We start from the raw sequence: 19,188 nt of genomic DNA on the forward strand, positions 1-19,188 counted from the left end.
TCTCCTGTAGCTCAGGAGGCCCAGCCAGAAATCTTCTCTTGCGTCTTTTATTTCCTTCGAAATTCTTTTAGTTACCTGCACGCCCTTTTCTGCTAGTCCGTTGAACCTTGGGAACTGTGCGCTTGAGGTGACATGTCTGAAGTCGTACTTGCTTGCAAACCGGCTGAAGTCGCGACTGCTGAATTGGGGTCCATTGTCTGTACACACCTCATATGGAATACCATATCTCGAAATATGGCCCCCAGCTTGCCGATGACGGTTGTCGCCGATGTGCCACGCAGCTCCTCCTCCTCTGGAAAATTAGAAAGAGCGTCATACACAGACAGATACGACTTTCCTCCGCATTCGAACAGGTGGACGCCGACCCTATACCATGGGTATTTTGGAGTCGGCCTCTTGATAAGCGGTTCGTAAGGCTGACTATAGGCATAGCGTTGGCACACAGCACACCTAAGTACCATGAATGCGATCTCTGCGTTAATGTTTGGCCAAAAAATGAATCGTCTTGCCCTTGCCTTACACTTATTCATGTCCATGTGGCCTTCATGGACTCGTCCCATTATCTGGCTCTTCATGGACACAGGCACTATCACTTTGGTACCTTTCAGCGAGATGCCTTTCACGACTGGCAGTTCACCTGTGAAAGGTTTCAGCTCTCCAACGATATGGCCTGCACGAATGGCCTGTATTACAGAATGTAAATAGGAATCCTTTTCAATTTTCTCTTGTAACCGCTTCAGTGTGACATCGCTAATCAGAGCCGCAACCGTACTGACGGCATGTATTTCCACGTCGGCGTCAGTGTCCGCATCGTTCTGGTCCGGCTTCACGACTGTGGCTCGCGACAGCATGTCCGCCAAGATGAGTTCTTTTCCTGGGATGCAGCAAAGAACATAATTATACTTAAGCAGGCGCAGAAAAAACAACTTGTAATCAAAGTGGCATATCAGCGATTGCTTTTTCAGCTATCGCTATCAACGGCCGATGATCGGTTTCCAAGATTATCCGGCGACCATTGAAGAAGTAGTGAAATTCTTTGCATCCGAATGTCGCCCCGCCGCGGTGGCCTAGTGGCTAAGGTACTCGGCTGCTGACCCGCACGTCGCGGGTTCGAATCCCGGCTGCGGCGGCTGCATTTCCGATGGAGGCGGAAATGTTGTAGGCCCGTGTGCTCAGATTTGGGTGCACGTTAAAGAACCCCAGGTGGTCGAAATTTCCGGAGCCCTCCACTACGGCGTCTCTCATAATCATATGGTGGTTTTGGGACGTTAAACCCCACATATCAATCAATGCATCTGAATCTCACTGCTAATGTTTCCTTTTCAACATGAATAACGCCGTTACGCGTGAGTCAGCCCCCTTGATGCGTACGCCACAGGACGCCATTCGCTTCCGTGATACTGCATAAGAGCTGAGCCCAAACCACACATTGATGCATCTGACATCACTTTTGTTCCCTTCTGAGGGTCAAAGATTGCAAGCAGTGGCTGTTCGCTAAGACTGCCACAGATACTCTGCCATTTATGCGTGTGGTTTGGGGTCCATGCAAATGCAGCATCATGCTTGATTAGACTGCACAAGGAAGCCGTCCTCTGCGACAAGGAGGGTAGGTACTTGGAAAAATAATTGGTGACGCCCAAAAGACGCTACACTCCCTGTTTATCAGTCGGCATGAGTGTCTGTTTCATACACTCTATCAACCGTCGGTTGGGTTTTATACAGTCTTTTCGAGATAATATCCCCCAGAAATTAGATTTCTTGAACACCAACCTTGCACTTCTTGGCGTTTAGCTTCAGCCCAACTTGCCTTGCAGCTTCGAGGACTGATCTCAAGCGCGGGTCATGTTGTTCCTGCGAGGTTCCCCAAATCAAAATGTCATCAACATACACTTGAACGCCCGGCAAGGAGTCAAATATTTCGCTGAGAGTCTTTTGAAATACGTCTGATGCTGACGCAATTCCGAAAAGCGTCAGCAAGAACCGATACCACCCAAAAGGAGTGGCGAAAGTGCAAATTATTGATGTTTTTTTTTTGTCTAGAGGCACTTGGTGAAATCCAGCTTTCGCGTCAAGTCGACTGAACTCCTGTGAACCAGCTAGTTCTGCCTCAATGTCCTCCCATCTTGGCATCTCGTAATGCTCCCGTTTTATGTTAGCGTTGATTGCCCTGGGATCCATGCAGACCCTCAACTTTCCATCTTTTTTCTTGACAATTACCAATGGGCTTACCCATTCAATTGGCTCGTTCACATTAGTCACAATGCTCGCTTGCTCCATCCGCTTCAGCTCGCTGCGAAGGGGTTCCTTCAGGGCTAACGGGACTCGGCGGGCGGCTTGAACCACTGGGACAGCCTCCACGAAGAGGACCATCGTGTAGTGTCGTTGCACACAGCTGGTACTTTCGAACAGTTCGCCGAATTCTTGCTATATTTGTTCGGAGCTGTTTGCTACCACGACGTCGACTGTCCTGGTCACCTGCCCGAGCATTTCACTCGCTTTGAGCCCGAGTAGTGCCTGTCTTCCTTTTTTTTTTGAGACGTAGAAGGTCAAGTGCTGGCGTCTGTCACCGACGACCACTTCTTGGCTGATGACGCCTATGTGTCCGATGATGGTCCCGTCGTATGACCGCAGAGTGGTGTTGCTGGGTTTGGTAGGCTGCGTTGGCCGAAGATTCCTGTGGACGGAATACGGTATGAGGCTAGCTTCAGTTCCCGTGTCGACTTTGAATTTGACTTCCTTGCTGCCAAGGCTCACTGTCACCATCCAGTCTCATTCATTCTTTATGCTGCTGATGCAAACTTCTAGAACTTCAAAGTCGTCGCCATCGTCGTCATCCTGTATCTCGTCAACGCGCGCAGCTCTTCTGCAGCAAACAGCGAAGTGATTCCTTGTCTTACAGATTCTGCAAGTTTTACCATAAGCTGGGCAGTCGCGTGGCTTGTGTTCTTTACCGCAACAGGAGCACTTCAAGGCTTTGGGATGCTTCGTTGAAGCCCCAACAACATTAACCTGTTCCACCGTTTCTACGCTATGTGCCCATGCTTTGCATTGCTGAGCAGCTGCCTCTGATGCTTTGCACATTTTTTCGGCTTTGGCCAGCGTGAGCTCATTGTCTTGCAGAAGTTTAGCTCGCAGGCCGTCGTTGCTAATGCCAATCACAATTTGGTCGCGTATCATAAAATCTGTCAGTTGTCCGAAATTGCACGATCGGGATTGCATCCTAACGTCTCGAGAGAACTGTTCAAAACTTTCCTTCGCTGTCTGCATCCTCTTACGAAACACATACCACTCGTAGACTTCGTTTGTTTGCGCGCCCAGTATGCGTCAAACTTGCTAACGATGGTCTCATAATCGTCCTTGCTCTCACCTTCGCTGAATGAGAAGTTGTTGAAAACTTCTAGTACATCTTCCATTGCTAAGCTCAATAGTATTGCTGTCTTCGTCTCCTTGCTTAGGGGCTTGTCATGCGGCTTCGTTACCCTGAAGCATAGCTCCAGCTTTTGCTTAAATCGTTGCCAATTCTCGCCCATATCCCCTATCATTAGAAGCGGTGCTGGTGGCTTCAGCAAATCCATGTTTCTTCGTGGGCTCGTTCGACGTCCTGCTTCGGCTTGAAGGTGTTGCACTGGGTGGCCACTTCTGACGCCATGTAAAATTCCGTGCGCTTTGGGTGCGTGTGAGGCATTGACGAGGCTGACATGTTGACGGGTGAAAAATAACCTTGAGTCCTTTATTGCGCTTGCTTATAAAGCCACACCAATAGGAGAGAGAGAAGAGAAAGGACACGGCTCGTGTCGAGTGAAAATGATGACATGTGTTGCACTATCACATCACGATACTCAAATGTTGCACAGAACTATCACAAGGCAAAAAACGGATTTCATGTGGAGTAAGCGATAAATCTTTTTTTTAAAGACCCCTGTAAAATGTTCCAAAAGAAAGTGGCATTCTTACAATCAATAAATGCATGTTCAATGGTCTCAGGTTTGTTACACCGGGGACAGCTGCTTCCCTATGGTACATACATCCCTCTCCCTTCAAGCCACGTTTTGAGTGGCAAGGTTCATGTATGAAGTTTGAAAAAGAAAGTTTCAACATTGGGTGGTGTCCACATGTTTTTCACTCGCTTTAGTACGTCTTGTCCATATGAGTTTTCATTCTTTGAACGGTAAAGGGGTACAGGAAAAACATTTTGTATAAAGTCTTTCATAAAGTGCTTTCTTTTCACATTAGTTAGGTAATCTATCGAAAACCTTGCCCTTAACAAACAATATGAGAGCACAATTTCGCGCAAGAATGGTGACAAGGTGTGTCGTTCACCCATGTCTGAAGATACAAAGAAGTCAGAGATGTGGCGTAATAGCGTTGTTTCAAATAAAAACATAAAAAGCGTCTTTCTGGTCTCTTATTAGCAGAGAACGTGATATTACTTGGTTAAGAAAAAGATGATACAAAAACAAGACTCCTTGCTTAACACGCCGAAACAAGTTCGTTCTAGATGTTCGCTCCTATGTAGAGCTCCAGATGAACGTGGTGAAAATCCTGTGGATTTTACGAATGCTTACTACTTAGTTGTACGCGTATGAGCCATGTTATGACCGTCGTCAGTAGGCACCATGCTGTCGCTGAGAAACGTAGCCGGGCAACGCTCCCACGCCCGGAAGCCCGTTGCGTTTTCTGTATGAGGAAGCCGCTCGATAACTAAACCCCTCATTAATGGCGGTGCCGAGTCACAAGCAGATGTATAGGCTCAAGCCTTCGGCCACAAATACTGTAACAGTTCTGTGTTGTCATTCTTCGCAGGCTTATCTCGACGCTCAACTTTGTATCACTGCAAGCGATGAGAGCAGATCACGTTGAAGCGACACACAGTTTTCGTTTTGGCTACGAGCACCATAACTATGTCAGACAGAGCGACATAGCCCCGCCGCGGTGGTCTAGTGGCTAAGGTACTCGGCTGCTGACCCGCAGGTCGTGGGTTCGAATCCCGGCTGCGGCGGCTGCATTTCCGATGGAGGCGGAAATGTTGTAGGCCCGTGTGCTCAGATTTGGGTGCACGTTGGAGAACCCCAGGTGGTCGAAATTTCCGGAGCCCTCCACTACGGCGTCTCTCATAATCATATGGTAGTTTTGGGACGTTAAACCCCACATATCAATAAGACAGAGCGACATTAGAAGCTACCTGTCAAAACGGGACATGTGTGCGCGCTGCAGCAGGTGACGCGTTGATCTATTCTGCCACGCGATCCCGTGATCTGTACACTTTTGTTGGTGGCTGTACATACATACATACATACATACATACATACATACATACATACATACATACATACATACATACATACATACATACATACATACATACATACATACATACATTGCTATGCGAAAATGCCCCAGGACTGTGACCGACCTATTCATGTTGTTGAGCCACCATGATACCTTTAAGAAATAACACAATACTCACACGCATGGAACGACGCTTGTTCCTTGTCAGGTGCAAGGTCATGTATGACTGGGTAGAGCACACCAAAGCAGTTAATAATGCCAAACACAGCGCCGTGCACCCAGAACGACGCTAAACACACCAGCCACGCTAAGCCACCATCCTTGCGCACTTTTGAGACGCCACTAATCCCATCGTCCACCACTGGTTGCGGCTCCTTGTCAGGAGCAGCAAGGGAAGTCATTGCTCAACGTCTCTGCAGTGACGAGCCTGCTGCCCGGCCAGAGGACGTGTGTCTCTGAAAAGGGTGCAAGAGATAATGAGATAATGAGCGTTAGGAACGCGCAAACCGGCTGCAGAACAGCTGCAATTCATCTCTCCGAATAATGCTGAAAGAAAACCAGAGAATTAGTCTGGTACAATAACTGCCTCACTAATTTCATGTTCCTACAGAACTGCAAGCAGCGCGATGCATTGAAACATTTGTGCAACGTTCCAGTATTCATTCCTACCATATAGTCTGGTTGCGCACTGATCGCGGTTTATGAGTTCGCGCCACGTCTTCCGTAGTGTTGATAAAATTGCTGCATTCTCAGGATAAAAATGATGCTCAGCATAGCCTTATTTCCGAGGTGGGGGGGGGGACATGAAAATTAGTAGGGAGGGCTGAGCCCCCCCCCCCCCCCACCGGTTTAGGCAGTGGTCATTGTCGGCTGCCCGGTGAAAAACAAGCTGGGGGAAAATTTTCATTCAATTCAGCGGTTACGTAATTATATATAATAAAATTTCGTAACATATTTTTACTATTTTTTTACTGATAAGCTGTTTTTTTCGCGTCTCGTGACTATAAATGGAACGCCTTTTGCTTTCGTGCCCGGCACTCAGACCTTTATGAGAAAACTACCGCTGAGCAGGGGCTCTAGAACGTTAGACCACTCTGTCATGCCTTTATACTGGGGTTTGCTTGACCTGCAACTTGCATTTGAGGTGTCGCAGGTGCCTGTGGAAACCAGATAAGAAACGCTTTATGTACCAATCACGTGGTGTTCTCGCCTTCAAAACTCATCATCTTTTTATAGAAAACTAATTGAATTGCGGCTGCTCTCTGTCTTGGCTGTCATACGTCAACGAGAGCGTAGAGCTGTCTTTGAAGAGACCCGGGTCGAGAGAACTAAAAATGCTTTGCACTTTATTCTCCAATTTACCAGTGTTGCCTAACTTATACTATGGTATAGCTTGAAACAATCGTAGTGGCTTGCAACAATGTAAAACAGCCGACTCGAGCGAAGAGGTAAGTCCAACTTTGAGACTTCTCCCCGACTTGGTCAACCTAACAAGGAGATAATCCAAAGTTTTCTGGACTAAGATGACTGCCTACCTGCGAAGGCTCTCATCTGTTTCTAATCATGTTTACTTCTTCATTTCCGCAAATAGTTCACAGAGAGGTGTACACGCACATAAATGGCTCAATGTGGTTATATTGCGACTGAAAATATTTATTAAAGGCACATGAATTCATGTCGCCAACTGTAATAAAAGCTGCCGCCAGACTGATTGCCGGGAATCCTTCTTGAGTTACGCTCCTAAGGAGACGCTGTCCGGCTTAACCGAAAAAACTTCACCGCAGTAATACACCGTTTATTGTGGACACCTAATTTTAACGCAACAAATTTTTGCTGATTTCTGGCACTGCGTATCACGCAGATGATTTTACAAAACACAATTTTTTTGCAATATAGAGAAAAATTGTGTTGTTGAAGTGGTGCGCAAAATAAATATCACAACAAAAAAGTAGCACCGAAAAGACGCAAACTATCGACCCAGAAATAATAAAAAAAATATATGTGTGTTTGAGTCAACGCGCCCTAAGGAGTCATGATCACACAAAGGGCGCTTCTGGGTTGTCTAAATTAGTAAAAATATGAGGGAAGTAACGTGACCGAAGGGTTCGCAACGCAAGTATTACTTGTTTATTGAATGAATACACTTAAAAATTCACACGCTACCATATCCTTCATCCGAGAATGCAATGACGTGTCAGCAGTAAAGAAAACACAAACTAGAGCGAGAGATTGAAAAAGTTGGAAAATAAACGGCAAAAAAAAGGAATAGAAAAAAAACAAGTAGAATAAAGTAAAGGAAAGCAACAGAAAAAACAGAAATACAGATAAACAGATAGGACGAAAGATACTAAGCAGGCTGCCCAAGCCCGCACCTTTACCAGGCTTATCACCAGTAAGCCTGCAAAGTTGTTTTTTTTTTTGTTACAAAAGCCACAGTTTTCATATTTGCGACTTCGTTCACAATGTGCCTCAAGACATCTGTGTTTCGATCAGAAGTATCCTCGAATTAAATACCTTTTTTTGAAGACCATGCGGTTTTGGATGTTGACCACAGCTTTGTGAATGGCCATGCCGATTTCGGCTGTCCGTGAAACTCGTTTTCCTACCTTTGCGTCACATATTTGCATGCTTCACGCTCGGTGTGCTTCGATGAACGTCTGAATTGTCTGGGCTGCGTCCGAATTTCACTATATATATATATATATATATATATATATATATATATATATATATATATATATATATATATATATATATATATATATATATATATATATATATTGGCATGGGTTGGATGGGTTGGTAGGTTTGTTCGACTATCATGGATTATAGACCGCAAAATCAATGACATGACATCATCGTCAGGCATGTCCTATTAACGATCAAAGCTGCAGAAGATGAGCTAAGGATAAACGGGTATACGCTCCACCACGAAAAAAAACAAAAAAAGAAATACTAATAGAAATAACTAATAATAAGAAAGAAAGAAGCTCATGAGTGACACAACCCACAAGTCAGCAAAGGAAACATTGAAGATTTGTGATGAAACATTTTTTCACAGGGGGTTTGTGCTGAAGCAAAAGTTTCAACAAGTGGAGTTGGCTTCTTTAAGGCTGCATTTGCAACATGCACCATTTGTTACAGATTTTTCACCGACCCACTGAATGGAGTACCAATCGCTTGGCGTTAGCGTTAATATAAATGATGCATTCTTTTGTGAAAGTGTGCGCCTGCGTCTGATGGCTTGAAAGAGTTACGAGGCTCGACTATCGAACTTCATGCTTGTTCACGAGTCTTTAGCATGACAGCGTTGAAGACCTCGTTTTGCGAAATTGCGGCGTGCACCATTTTCATGCTAAGAAAATGTTCTACCACACAGCGATGCGTCTGCTTAGAAATACAATTGAAATAACGTCCTGCGCTTGGACAAACAACAATTATACTTTACAACTTACTTTAATAATGTTCATACTAAACAAACACAAGTATCTTGTATACAGGCTTCACAATACAGTACATATTATCGCCATGTATTATTGCATGGTACAAGCGTGCATTGTCCTCCGGCGTCAGCACTTGTTGTTATCATAACAACTTCGTGATTTAAAGCCGGCTAACCATACCAAAAAGCCCACACGCTATGGCGCGTATTCCCTTACGACCACTTACTGAGCAAATAGCATTTTTTTAAATATTCATGCGCATGATGGTTCGTAGTTTTCAAAGCATGTTATTAACACAAACTTTAGCAGTCCATTTTATATGCGGTAGATACCGACACACACTCAGTCACAGCTTTGTTCAAGTCTTGTGAGCTTGAGTCTTTGGAATATCGTAGGCGAAAACATCGCCTCAAATTTCTTTTTAAGATTATAAGCGGGAAAACAAAGATAAATAAGGATTTATATATTCAGCCCCCTGGAAGGCGATGTGATCGTCCTAATAATAGTAGAGCAATTCAAAACCTTATTTCAAACGCACGAATGCTTTCCGCCACTCCTTTTTCCCAGACACAATAGATATGTGGAATAGTTTACCCAACGCAGTTGTGCAACAAACAACATCAGTGGATTTTGAAAATGCATTGGACGGTTTCCTTTGTAGTGATGCGTGCTAAATTTTGTTTTCAGCATTTATTCGTTGATATTTATGTGTGTAGTGACTGTTGTTTGTTTCTTAATTTTTTTATTGTTGGTTGTTCATCTCGTATTTGTATGTGCTTTTGAATTTTCCTTTTTTGTGCGAACGTTATCTACTTTGTGACACCCTCCCTCTAATAACCCCAAGCACGGGTTGACAGTATCAAATAAATAAAAAATAAATAAAATGAAAATATTTACACAGGATGCAGGCTTATGCACACGCTTCAATGACGCAAGCCACTTTCAACTTTATCGATTACATTTTAAGAGCTAACACTACAACTTCTCGAGTAACATCGTCCGAAAAAAAGCTTATAATAAGAGGCCAAAGTGCGCGCTAGGGACAGGATATCGCTATCACTTCAACTCGTCAGCTTGACGGTCCTCAAATTTTACCGCAAGCAAATACTTATAGAAGCAGTTAGATTCATTGAAAATGACACACTGGGAAGAGGAACTTCAGAACATATTGTAAAGCAAAGCAAGTGATTTCACAGTGAAGTAGTCACAGTTCAGTTGGTCACGATAATTTCCAACGTTCACCTCCTCAGATGAATTGATGAATGGTAGAAGCATTCTATTTATTTATTTATTTATTTAATGCATACTGCAGACCTTCACAGGTCCAAGCAGGTGGGCACGGTACAAGTAGCAAGTACATGTTAGGCACTCAAGTCACGTAGAAAAGGAAAAAATAATTCAACATACAAATACAGGTTTACACACCCAACACACAGTTTACACACAGTAAATCAACCAAAGTCAATCTTTATACAGAGTCTTTTAGAAGGTTCCATTCTCCACTGTTCGTGGAAAAAAAGAAAATTTAAATGCATCTGTTCGTGCAAAATAAGGTGTTAGGGTTCCGGGGTGATGGTGTCTCGTATGCCTTGTCGATATGGGTGTCAGCTAGTGTGTAGGGTCTAGTGCTGTTTGTCTTTGAAGAAGTTGGGAAAGAAAATTAAGCCTAAATGTCTTCCGTCGTGACTGAAGCAGTTCAATGCGATTAGCTCTAATTAACTCAGAAGGTGAATCAATGTGACGAAACTTAGAGTATATATACCTTACAGTTTTCCTTTGGATTCTTTCTAGTTTATTGACGTTTTTCTGTGTGAACGGGTCCCATATTATGCATGCATATTCTAACTTTGGTCGGATTATTGATTGGTAGGCCAGGAGTTTGACATCAGGAGAAGCGCTTTTTAATTTGTGTCGTAAGAAAGAAAGTTTACGGAAGGCGGAAGCGGAGATATTGTCAATATGTTGATTCTAAGATAAATTACTTGTGAGTGTTACTCCTAAATAATTGAACTCAGAAACTTGCTGTAGAGGTGACTCATTTGATGTATAAGTATACTGAAGTGGATTTTTCTTCCGGGTTATACGCATGCATACAGTTTTATCTAAGTTAAAGCCATCTCCCAGCGATTGCACCATTGAAAAACATTAAACAAACTGATTAAGGTCATGTTGATTTCCCGGGCAAGTAATTTCATTATACAAGACACAATCGTCTGCGAACAGACGAATTTGCACAGATGAACATACCACACTTACAATGTCATTTGTATACAGCAGGAATAGTAGGGGTCCCAAGACACTCCCCTGCGGTACTCCAGAGGCGACTGGAAGACAACCTGATCACTGATCCCCAATTTCTACGTACAGAATTCGGTTTTTTAGATAATCAATAACCCAGAAAACTAAGATGCGAGGAAGATCAATATTGTTCAATTTTAGTATTAGTCTGTCATTTAGGAACCTTATCAAACGCTTTACTAAAATCCAAAAATATCGCATCAGTTTGACCGTTCTTATCTAGAGTAGATTCTTTCTTAACCAAGGTAGCATCGTGTGCCAAAAGGCTCCTTTTTTATTCTTCCCGTCACTCTATAGCCCGTACCTGAAAGTTCAAATTTTGAAGAATAGTGGAAAGCGCCGTTTCAACACAGGACAATAAAAAATAACAGTGAGGCTCTGGACAAGCCCAATTCTCTTTAACTCTCCACTAATCATCATAGCCAAAAGGCTCCATTCATATATAAACAGTCGAGTTAACATACACAGTAGCACTACCCGTGGCACTGTCAGATAGCTATCATCAACTATGAATTATTAAATTCAGTACAAATGGGCTTCTTTCTAATTACTAATTTCCTTTTCAGCGCAGCTACGACGAAAACGATAAGATCACACCGAATGTTGTTTGTGAAAGTGAAACCTAAGTTGACGTCTAGCACGATGCATGCAAATAACCTTTCTGAATGCGAAGCATTTTTAGCGAACTTCGGTGACTTTGAGCGTATCTATCTATCTATCTATCTATCCATCTATCTATCTATCTATCTATCTATCTATCTATCTATCTATCTATCTAGGCGCTTATTTTTGGATGCTCTCGTAGTCACCCCCTTAACTTGGTGTGAACCAAAATTAGCATGGGAGGGAAAGATGGTATCACGAATATGATGTGCTGGTCGAGACATGAATAATCTCACAACCCCGTCACTTACGTCGTCCAACACTTCCCACCAGACAGTGCACATACTCATGGGCGGGTATGTGCCACTCGTATGCGGGTATGTGCCACAGGTTATTGGCACATACCCGGGGACGACGAGAACACACATGGGCAATTTTAACGCGCGAGCGTTAAGAAAGAACCGACATAGGTCGCGTCGACCCGACGAATGCAAAGAATAAAAGTCAAGGGTGCAGCTGGAATCGAACCCAAGCACTCTGCGAGACAATGAAGCATTTTAACACAGAGCTACGCCAGGTCTCGGAACTACGTTTCAAATAGACTCTAATCTTCGTTAATCATCAACAGCGGTTGCAGTGCTGCCTACCCAACTTTATAAACATCACATATGTAACACCTCGATACAGCCGTCACGTCGGGTTGACGTCAATTGTGGTTAGTTGCCATGCGCTGAAGTATATTTATGTAGCAGTGTCTAGGGCCAGCATTCTCGCGAGCATCAGAGCTTATCATTAGCTTCTCGTGTTGCTTATACGCATGTTCCAGTTCACATCATCGCGCAAGTGCACACAACTGCATGATTACATAAGCATCTGCACTTCCTTAACATATGTATATGCGTGCAACATTTGTACACAAATTTAGCTTCATTATATACCGTGTCGCCCAATAAAAAAAATTGCAACATGGTCACCTTCCCTCCGCATGTTTCGCAAAATGTCAATACCCAGGTATGTGGGAGCTTCCGAATTTTTTCCGGGATAATATTTCGGCTGTATCACGTTACTGAATTTTCAGCTGTATATACCTGTCAGTAATCAAAGCTTAGCCTGACCAATAAAATTAAAGCTCCCTCCCATGCGTCCAGTTCACTGCGACAATGTGCGTGACAGGCTTCATGTCTAATACAGATTTATCCCTTCATCAACTCCTTAAGTAGTTGTTATTAGAATTTCTTGACCCCTGTCTGTTCAATATAATGTTCTCTTTTCCAATTTCCCACTGTATAAGTTAGCCCACGAGACACTTGTCTGGTCAACCTTCAGGCCTCTGCATTCTTGCCATCCTCCTGCCATTTGATCTTATCTCGGTAGCGCTCACATTTTACCTTAGTGCACACTAATATTTCACGTGACAGTAAATATTCTTCACCTTTGAAGATTGCATGAACCTGTTAGTACAATTACGTACAGTGATAGATTCCAATACTTCGGCATCTCTTCTAAAACTATAAAATATGCATCGCCCTATAGCTTCTCATTGCAACTATTGAATTTACGCAAATCGCTTAGGAATCAGCGAACGCGATCAGTACGCAAAGAAATCGACCACGAACTCGGCGTCCTACCTGCTGCGGTCTGATGCGGCATCCTGCTTACTGCGCCACGCCGGGGGCATCGCTAGAACCGCCGTCACTGCCTGTCCTCGCGGCCAATAATACAACCGGCAGCGCTCGTTTCGATCCACTCGTCACCGAACGCGTTAGCTGCTGTCGCGGGCCCTTCGTCCATGACCGCCTAAGAGATTCGGGCGAACAATCAAGCGGATAATATGCGGCGTCTGTGACACTCTCACCACTCAAAGGTCACGATATTGTCGACGTCGCCAGCGTACCCGACAGTGAAACACCATTATTGACCCCACTGTTGACCTTTTTTTTCACGCTAGTATTCGCTTCACGACGCTGTCGACTAGCTGGAACCGGGAGAAACTCTTACCATATAAGAATAAGCTATGCTGGGCTACACTCGGCGACATCTTTTTGTTGGCATTGGAGCAAAAGCTACAAAGCCAAATCGCGGGCATTCTACCGCCAGTGAATGTAGTTCCACAAGAGCGCCGTTATTTTCACCGTTAGATATAGAAGTTCCCCCTTTATTTTGAACGTGGACCTATTTGAGACAGGACGCGGCTATCATCATTATCATAGTCGTATTTACTTCAATTTATTCTTTGCGACTTCATGGTTTCGAACGAGCGTGAAAGTCCCGCCTTTTTTACGTGCACTTCTAACGCTAAGCGGCGTGTGCGTCTACATGAAACGCTGATGGTGCGCCCCCGTCACTTTCGACGGCGTTATGAGACGCGCTCCGAAGTGAACTACTTTCACCTCCATAGCTCCACCTCCATATTTTTCCCTTAAACGCCAAGAAAATTTGTCGCCGAGTATAGTTCGTGCGCTATCTAGAAAAACGTGTTATGAATGAGGCCAATGAGGGTGGCGATTGGGGCTTGTTGGTATGGTAGCATGATAATATATGGTAGCGCAAGCAAAAGACACGGACAAGAGAAAGCAGATTCAAGACGACACAGCGTGCTCTTCCTTCTCCTAAATAGTCTCTTTAGTAACGTTCCGCCATTTTTTTCTAATTGTCGCGCAACGGTTGTAATGCACTTAACAGCGCTTGCGCTTTCACAAGCAAATACGTGTAGAAAGAATAAGGACGTTATGAAATGTCATGCACAGAAAACGTGGCGAATAATTATCATAACGATAAAGAAGATAAGGATTATATCGCGAATACCTTCAAAACAGGGCTGAGGTATTGTACAGAGATTTGGAAATGTCAATCTTTATGCTGCACAGATACTTTTTAACGTCCCAAAACCACAATATGAATATGAGGGACGCCGTAGTGGAGGGCTCAGGAAACTTTGACCATTCGGAGTTCTTGACGTGCACCTAAATCAGAGCACACGGGTCTACAGCATTTTCGCCTCCATCGAAAATGAAACCGCCGCAGCCAGGATTTGATCCCGTGACCTGCGGGTCCGCAGCCGAGACCCTGAGCCACTAGACCACCGCGGCGGGGCAGGGCAAAATGACACGCTCCGTAATTAGGTAAAGAAAATTATTTCCCGTAAGCGCTATTTTGCTAGGCCCCATAGATTCATCACTCACCCTATATTGATCTAGGAAAGAATATAACGTTTACAGTAATTCTGAACATCACCATTACGACGATGGTAGCATGCATGGACGTAATGACGCTGCGATTGTGCAGCTACTGAGGGAATGATCGGTAGAACACAAGCTTGCCAAATCCTCCTTTTTGCGGCTTCAAATTCACTTCCAGCTTTATTTATTGCTTTGTTTCTTTTTAAATAAAACAATAGATCTTTGTGCATTCAATTACCCGCTTTGAATTGGTGGGCCTAAATAATACAGGTGGTGAAGTAGAACTGCTGAACATTCGCGGAATGTCATCTGGTGGCAAATTGGTTCCAGGCCACCCACACCTAAACGAAGCTGAAAAAATGAAGCTTAGACAAATCAGTGTACTACCAATTATTACCGTTCGGGTGATAGCGCCGTGGTGCTGCAGCCCGAATTAGAATGAGTGGTATGATTTTGATTGATTACAGTTTCCTCTAATGTATTTATAGCAAACTCTAAGGAACAGATGACGCTACGCTGATGGAGACATATTGAGCAGCGGCGTCAAATTCTATGGTGAGAATCCTTTTTTTACGGATCACTGCCTAATGAGCTTTATTTTCCGTTCTGGTGCCGCTAGACAAAATAGATTTTTTTGGGACCTTTGAAAGCTGAATTCACAGCTAATGGAGGGCAAACTTATTAAGAGAAAAGTACCAGAAAGGAACGTAAAAATTAATGACCACAGCGAAATAACGATTGCTGTTCAGTGGGAATACTTTAGAGTTAATATTACGATGATGGCGTTGACAAGAGCTTGTGCAGTTAAGCGGCAGAAGAGAAATGAGGAAGAATGGCTGAAACATAATTTACTGCATTGCTAGAAGAGGCTAAGCCCTCATGAACATTCATGGACGATATTCGCAAGGCTAGGCATACACTTGAAGTTTTGACCTTGAGCGTTATAGGGGGATGGGGGCAATAATTTGAGATCGCGCTGAAAAGTTGTTGGTTGGTAAAATGCAAATAAAGCGGTCACTGGGTGAAGAGAACAGTTATGCCCGCAGACATAACATAGCGAAAATACATCGCATTGGTGTCGTGTACACAATTAAAATAATGGGGGAATGCAAACGTTTTTTTCTTACTACTCTCGAGATCTGTTTAAGCGATTGGAGGTTGACGTAGGAATGTTCAGCAAGAGAGAGAAACAACTTTTATTGAAACGGCAAGTGTTAGAGGAGTTGACTCCCCTCCCTTAGATGGCAGCTAGGAGTCCTTGGGCCCTAGCGGCATCTTCGGCTTGCCTGATGACCTGTAGTTGGTCCTCGATGCTTGAGCTTAGCAGCGCGGTCTCCCACTGCTCCGTATTCATGTATGTGTTTGGCCCCTTCACGATGTTGGGGCAAGCCCAGATAATGTGTTTGAGGTCCGCCCGCTGATTGCAGTGTTTACATCTGTCTGAGTAGAGGTCCGGGTAACAATGATTATAAGCGATTGGGTTTGGGAACGTGTTTGTTTGTAATAGGCGCCACGCTGTCGCCTGCTGCTTATTTAATGAGGAGTGTGGTGGCGGGTAGTGCTGCCTCCCTAATCTGTAGTGCTTGGTAATTTCGTTGTAACTGAACATGCGGTCTCTCTCCGCACGCGGGCTCCGCGTCATTCCTGCCCCTGCTCGGCTCGCTAACTCTCGAGCTAGGGTGTGTGCGGTTTCATTGCCCGGGAGGGAGGAGTGGGCGGGCGTCCATATAACATAAACGTCGCGCTCTCCGCGAAAGTTATTTAAGATTCTTAACGCCTCTTTTGAGACCCTTCCGTTAGCGAAGTTATGAATCGCGGTTTTAGAATCACTGATTACGACGCTGGCCCTTGTGGACGCAAGCGTCAGCGCTATGGCCGTTTCTTCAGCGATTTCCGAATTTCCTGTTTTAATGGTGCCGCTAGCAAGCAGGTGGCCCGCTTGATTTGAAGCGACTATTGCCATGTGTCGACCGTCTGTATATTCGGCTGCATCTACATATACCACGTCCGCGTCATGTTGAAACTTCTTGTGCAGTGCTCTCGCTCTTGCATTCCTCCGCTCCCGGTGATGTTCGGGGTGCATGTTTCTGGGTAACGGAGGTATTATGATGCGCTCTCTGGTTTCTTTTGGGATATCGTATTTATTGCCGCTTTGGCCAGCGTACGTTATTGCAAGTTTGTGCAGGATGTGTCTTCCCGTGTTGCTTTGCGCGAGTCGTTCATATTGCGCTATCATATGAGTCTCAATAAGTTCGTCTAGCGTGTTATGCATTCCTAACGCTTCGAACTTTTCGTTAGACGTGGTGATCGGTAATCCGAGGGCTTGCTTATATGCTTTTTTAATTATGCATTCTATCTTTTGTTTTTCCGCCACTTGCAACTTGAGGTATGGGGTCACATACACTATGCGGCTGACGACGAAGGCTTGGATGAGCTGCACTAAGTTGTGTTCTTTCACGCCGTAGTTTTTGTTGGCGATTCTTCGAATCATTCGAATGGTTTGTTGGGTGTTGTTATCCAGTAACTTTATTGCTTCCCCGTTATGTCCGTTCTCGGATATTCGGAGTCCCAGAACTCTTATGTGTTGTACCTGAGGTATTGGGTAACCTCCTGCTAAGATTGTGATGTTGTGTCGTTCGTGAATGCGCTTGCGACCTCTGCTTGTAGGTCTGTAGAGTAATAAGTCCGATTTTTGAGGAGAGCATTTTAGGCCATTGTTCTCCACGTATCGCTCTACCGTATTTACTGCTTGTTGTAAAATCTCTTCTATGTGACCGTCGCTCCCGTCCGTCACCCATAGGGTGATGTCATCCGCATAGATACTGTGCTGAAGCCCTTCGACGCGTTCCAGCTCTGAGGGTAAACCAAGCATCGCCACGTTAAATAGGAAAGGGGAAAGCACCGAACCTTGTGGTGTTCCCTTGTTGCCTAGAACGAATTCTTCGGATTCCGCTTCCCCGGCCGTGATTGTAGCTTTACGGTTGGTGAGAAAATCTTTTATGTAATCGTACACTCTCCGACCTACGTGTAGGTTTTGCAAGTTGCGCAATATGGCCTCGTGGGTGACGTTATCAAATACCTTCTGCAGGTCAAGGCCCAGAATGGCTTTTGTATCCAGGGTGTGCGTTTCGGCGTCTATGATTTGATTCTTTAGCTGCAACATGACGTCTTGCGTCGAGAGTCTTGGTCGAAAGCCGATCATGGTGTGTGGGTATAGCTCGTTGTCGTCCATGTATCTGACGAGACGCGTTAAAATTACTTTTTCCATGAGCTTTCCAATGCAGGACGTCAATGAAATGGGCCTGAGATTTCCGATGAGCGGCTTTTTTCCCGGCTTGGGTATTAATATGATTTTGGCGGTTTTCCATTGCTGGGGTATGGCGCCCTTCTCCCAGCATTCGTTTATGTACTTTGTGAGAGCAGTGACGGATTCGTCATCTAAGTTGCGAAGTGTTTTATTTGTTATACCGTCGGGACCCGGGGCGGACTTGGGATTGAGTCGTCCGAGTTCGTATCGAATCTCTGCCTCTGTTATGGAGGCGTCGAGGTCGACGTTATCCTTCCCTTCGTACTCTGGGAGTCGTGCCTTTGTGGCATCTCCTACGTATGTCTGGCGTAGCTCGCGTAAGAGCTCTGCTTCTGTACCTGCGTAGCTGTGTAGTATCCGTTGCAGGTTTTGTCTTTGTGTTGTTTTCGTGCCTTCTGGATCAAGGAGGCCTCGGAGAATGTTCCAAGTTTTGGACATTCCGAACTGCCTGTTAATTAAAGTGCACATGCCTGCCCACTGCTGCTGGGACAGCCTATTTGCGTAGTCTTCTATGTCTCTGTCGAGCGCGACGATTTTCTTTCTTAGACGCCGGTTGTGCTTTTGACCTTTCCAGCGCTCTTGCAGGCTGCGTTTTGCCTCCCACATGTGTAAGAGCTTGCTGTCCATTTCTTCCATTCCTGCCTCTTCGGGAACATGTTTGGTGGCTTTCTGCACGCTACGCTGGAGTGTGTTTGTCCACTTCTGTATATCTTCGATGGTCTCTGTAGCATCGTCCTCTCTTATCTTACGAAAGGTGTCCCACTCGGTTAACATTATTTTTCTACCTTTCTTTTTACGCGGACCTGCTTGTAAAATTGTGCATACAATGTAGTGATCGCTGCCTAGATTTACGTTAGTGTTGATCCAATGAGGGTTGGATATATTCCTTATGAATGTAAGGTCCGGCGTGGTGTCTCTACTGACGCTATTCCCCCTTCTGGGAGGGTCTTGTGGGTTAGTTATTAGCGTGAGCTCCTCGTGCTGCGCGTCGTTCCACAGGTTGCGGCCTTTAACGTTTTCGATGGTGTAACCCCAGGCGGCGTGTGGTGCGTTAAAGTCACCCACGACG

The 19,188-nt window shown here is 44.7% G+C and overlaps 1 protein-coding gene across 1 annotated transcript in view; it reads right to left on the minus strand.

Moving 5' to 3' along the window:
• Positions 1-19,188, minus strand: part of LOC119174111 (monocarboxylate transporter 10) — a 206,336-nt gene that overhangs the window by 162,678 nt on the left and 24,470 nt on the right. The window contains exon 2 of the mRNA XM_037424918.2: positions 5,468-5,744. Within this exon, the coding sequence (XP_037280815.1) occupies positions 5,468-5,690 (223 nt within the window). The 5' untranslated portion in view covers positions 5,691-5,744. The remainder of the gene's footprint in view (positions 1-5,467; positions 5,745-19,188) is intronic.

The sequence above is a fragment of the Rhipicephalus microplus genome, chromosome 5 (genome assembly GCF_043290135.1).
Source record: "Rhipicephalus microplus isolate Deutch F79 chromosome 5, USDA_Rmic, whole genome shotgun sequence".
NCBI classification, from domain to species: Eukaryota; Metazoa; Arthropoda; class Arachnida; order Ixodida; family Ixodidae; genus Rhipicephalus; species Rhipicephalus microplus.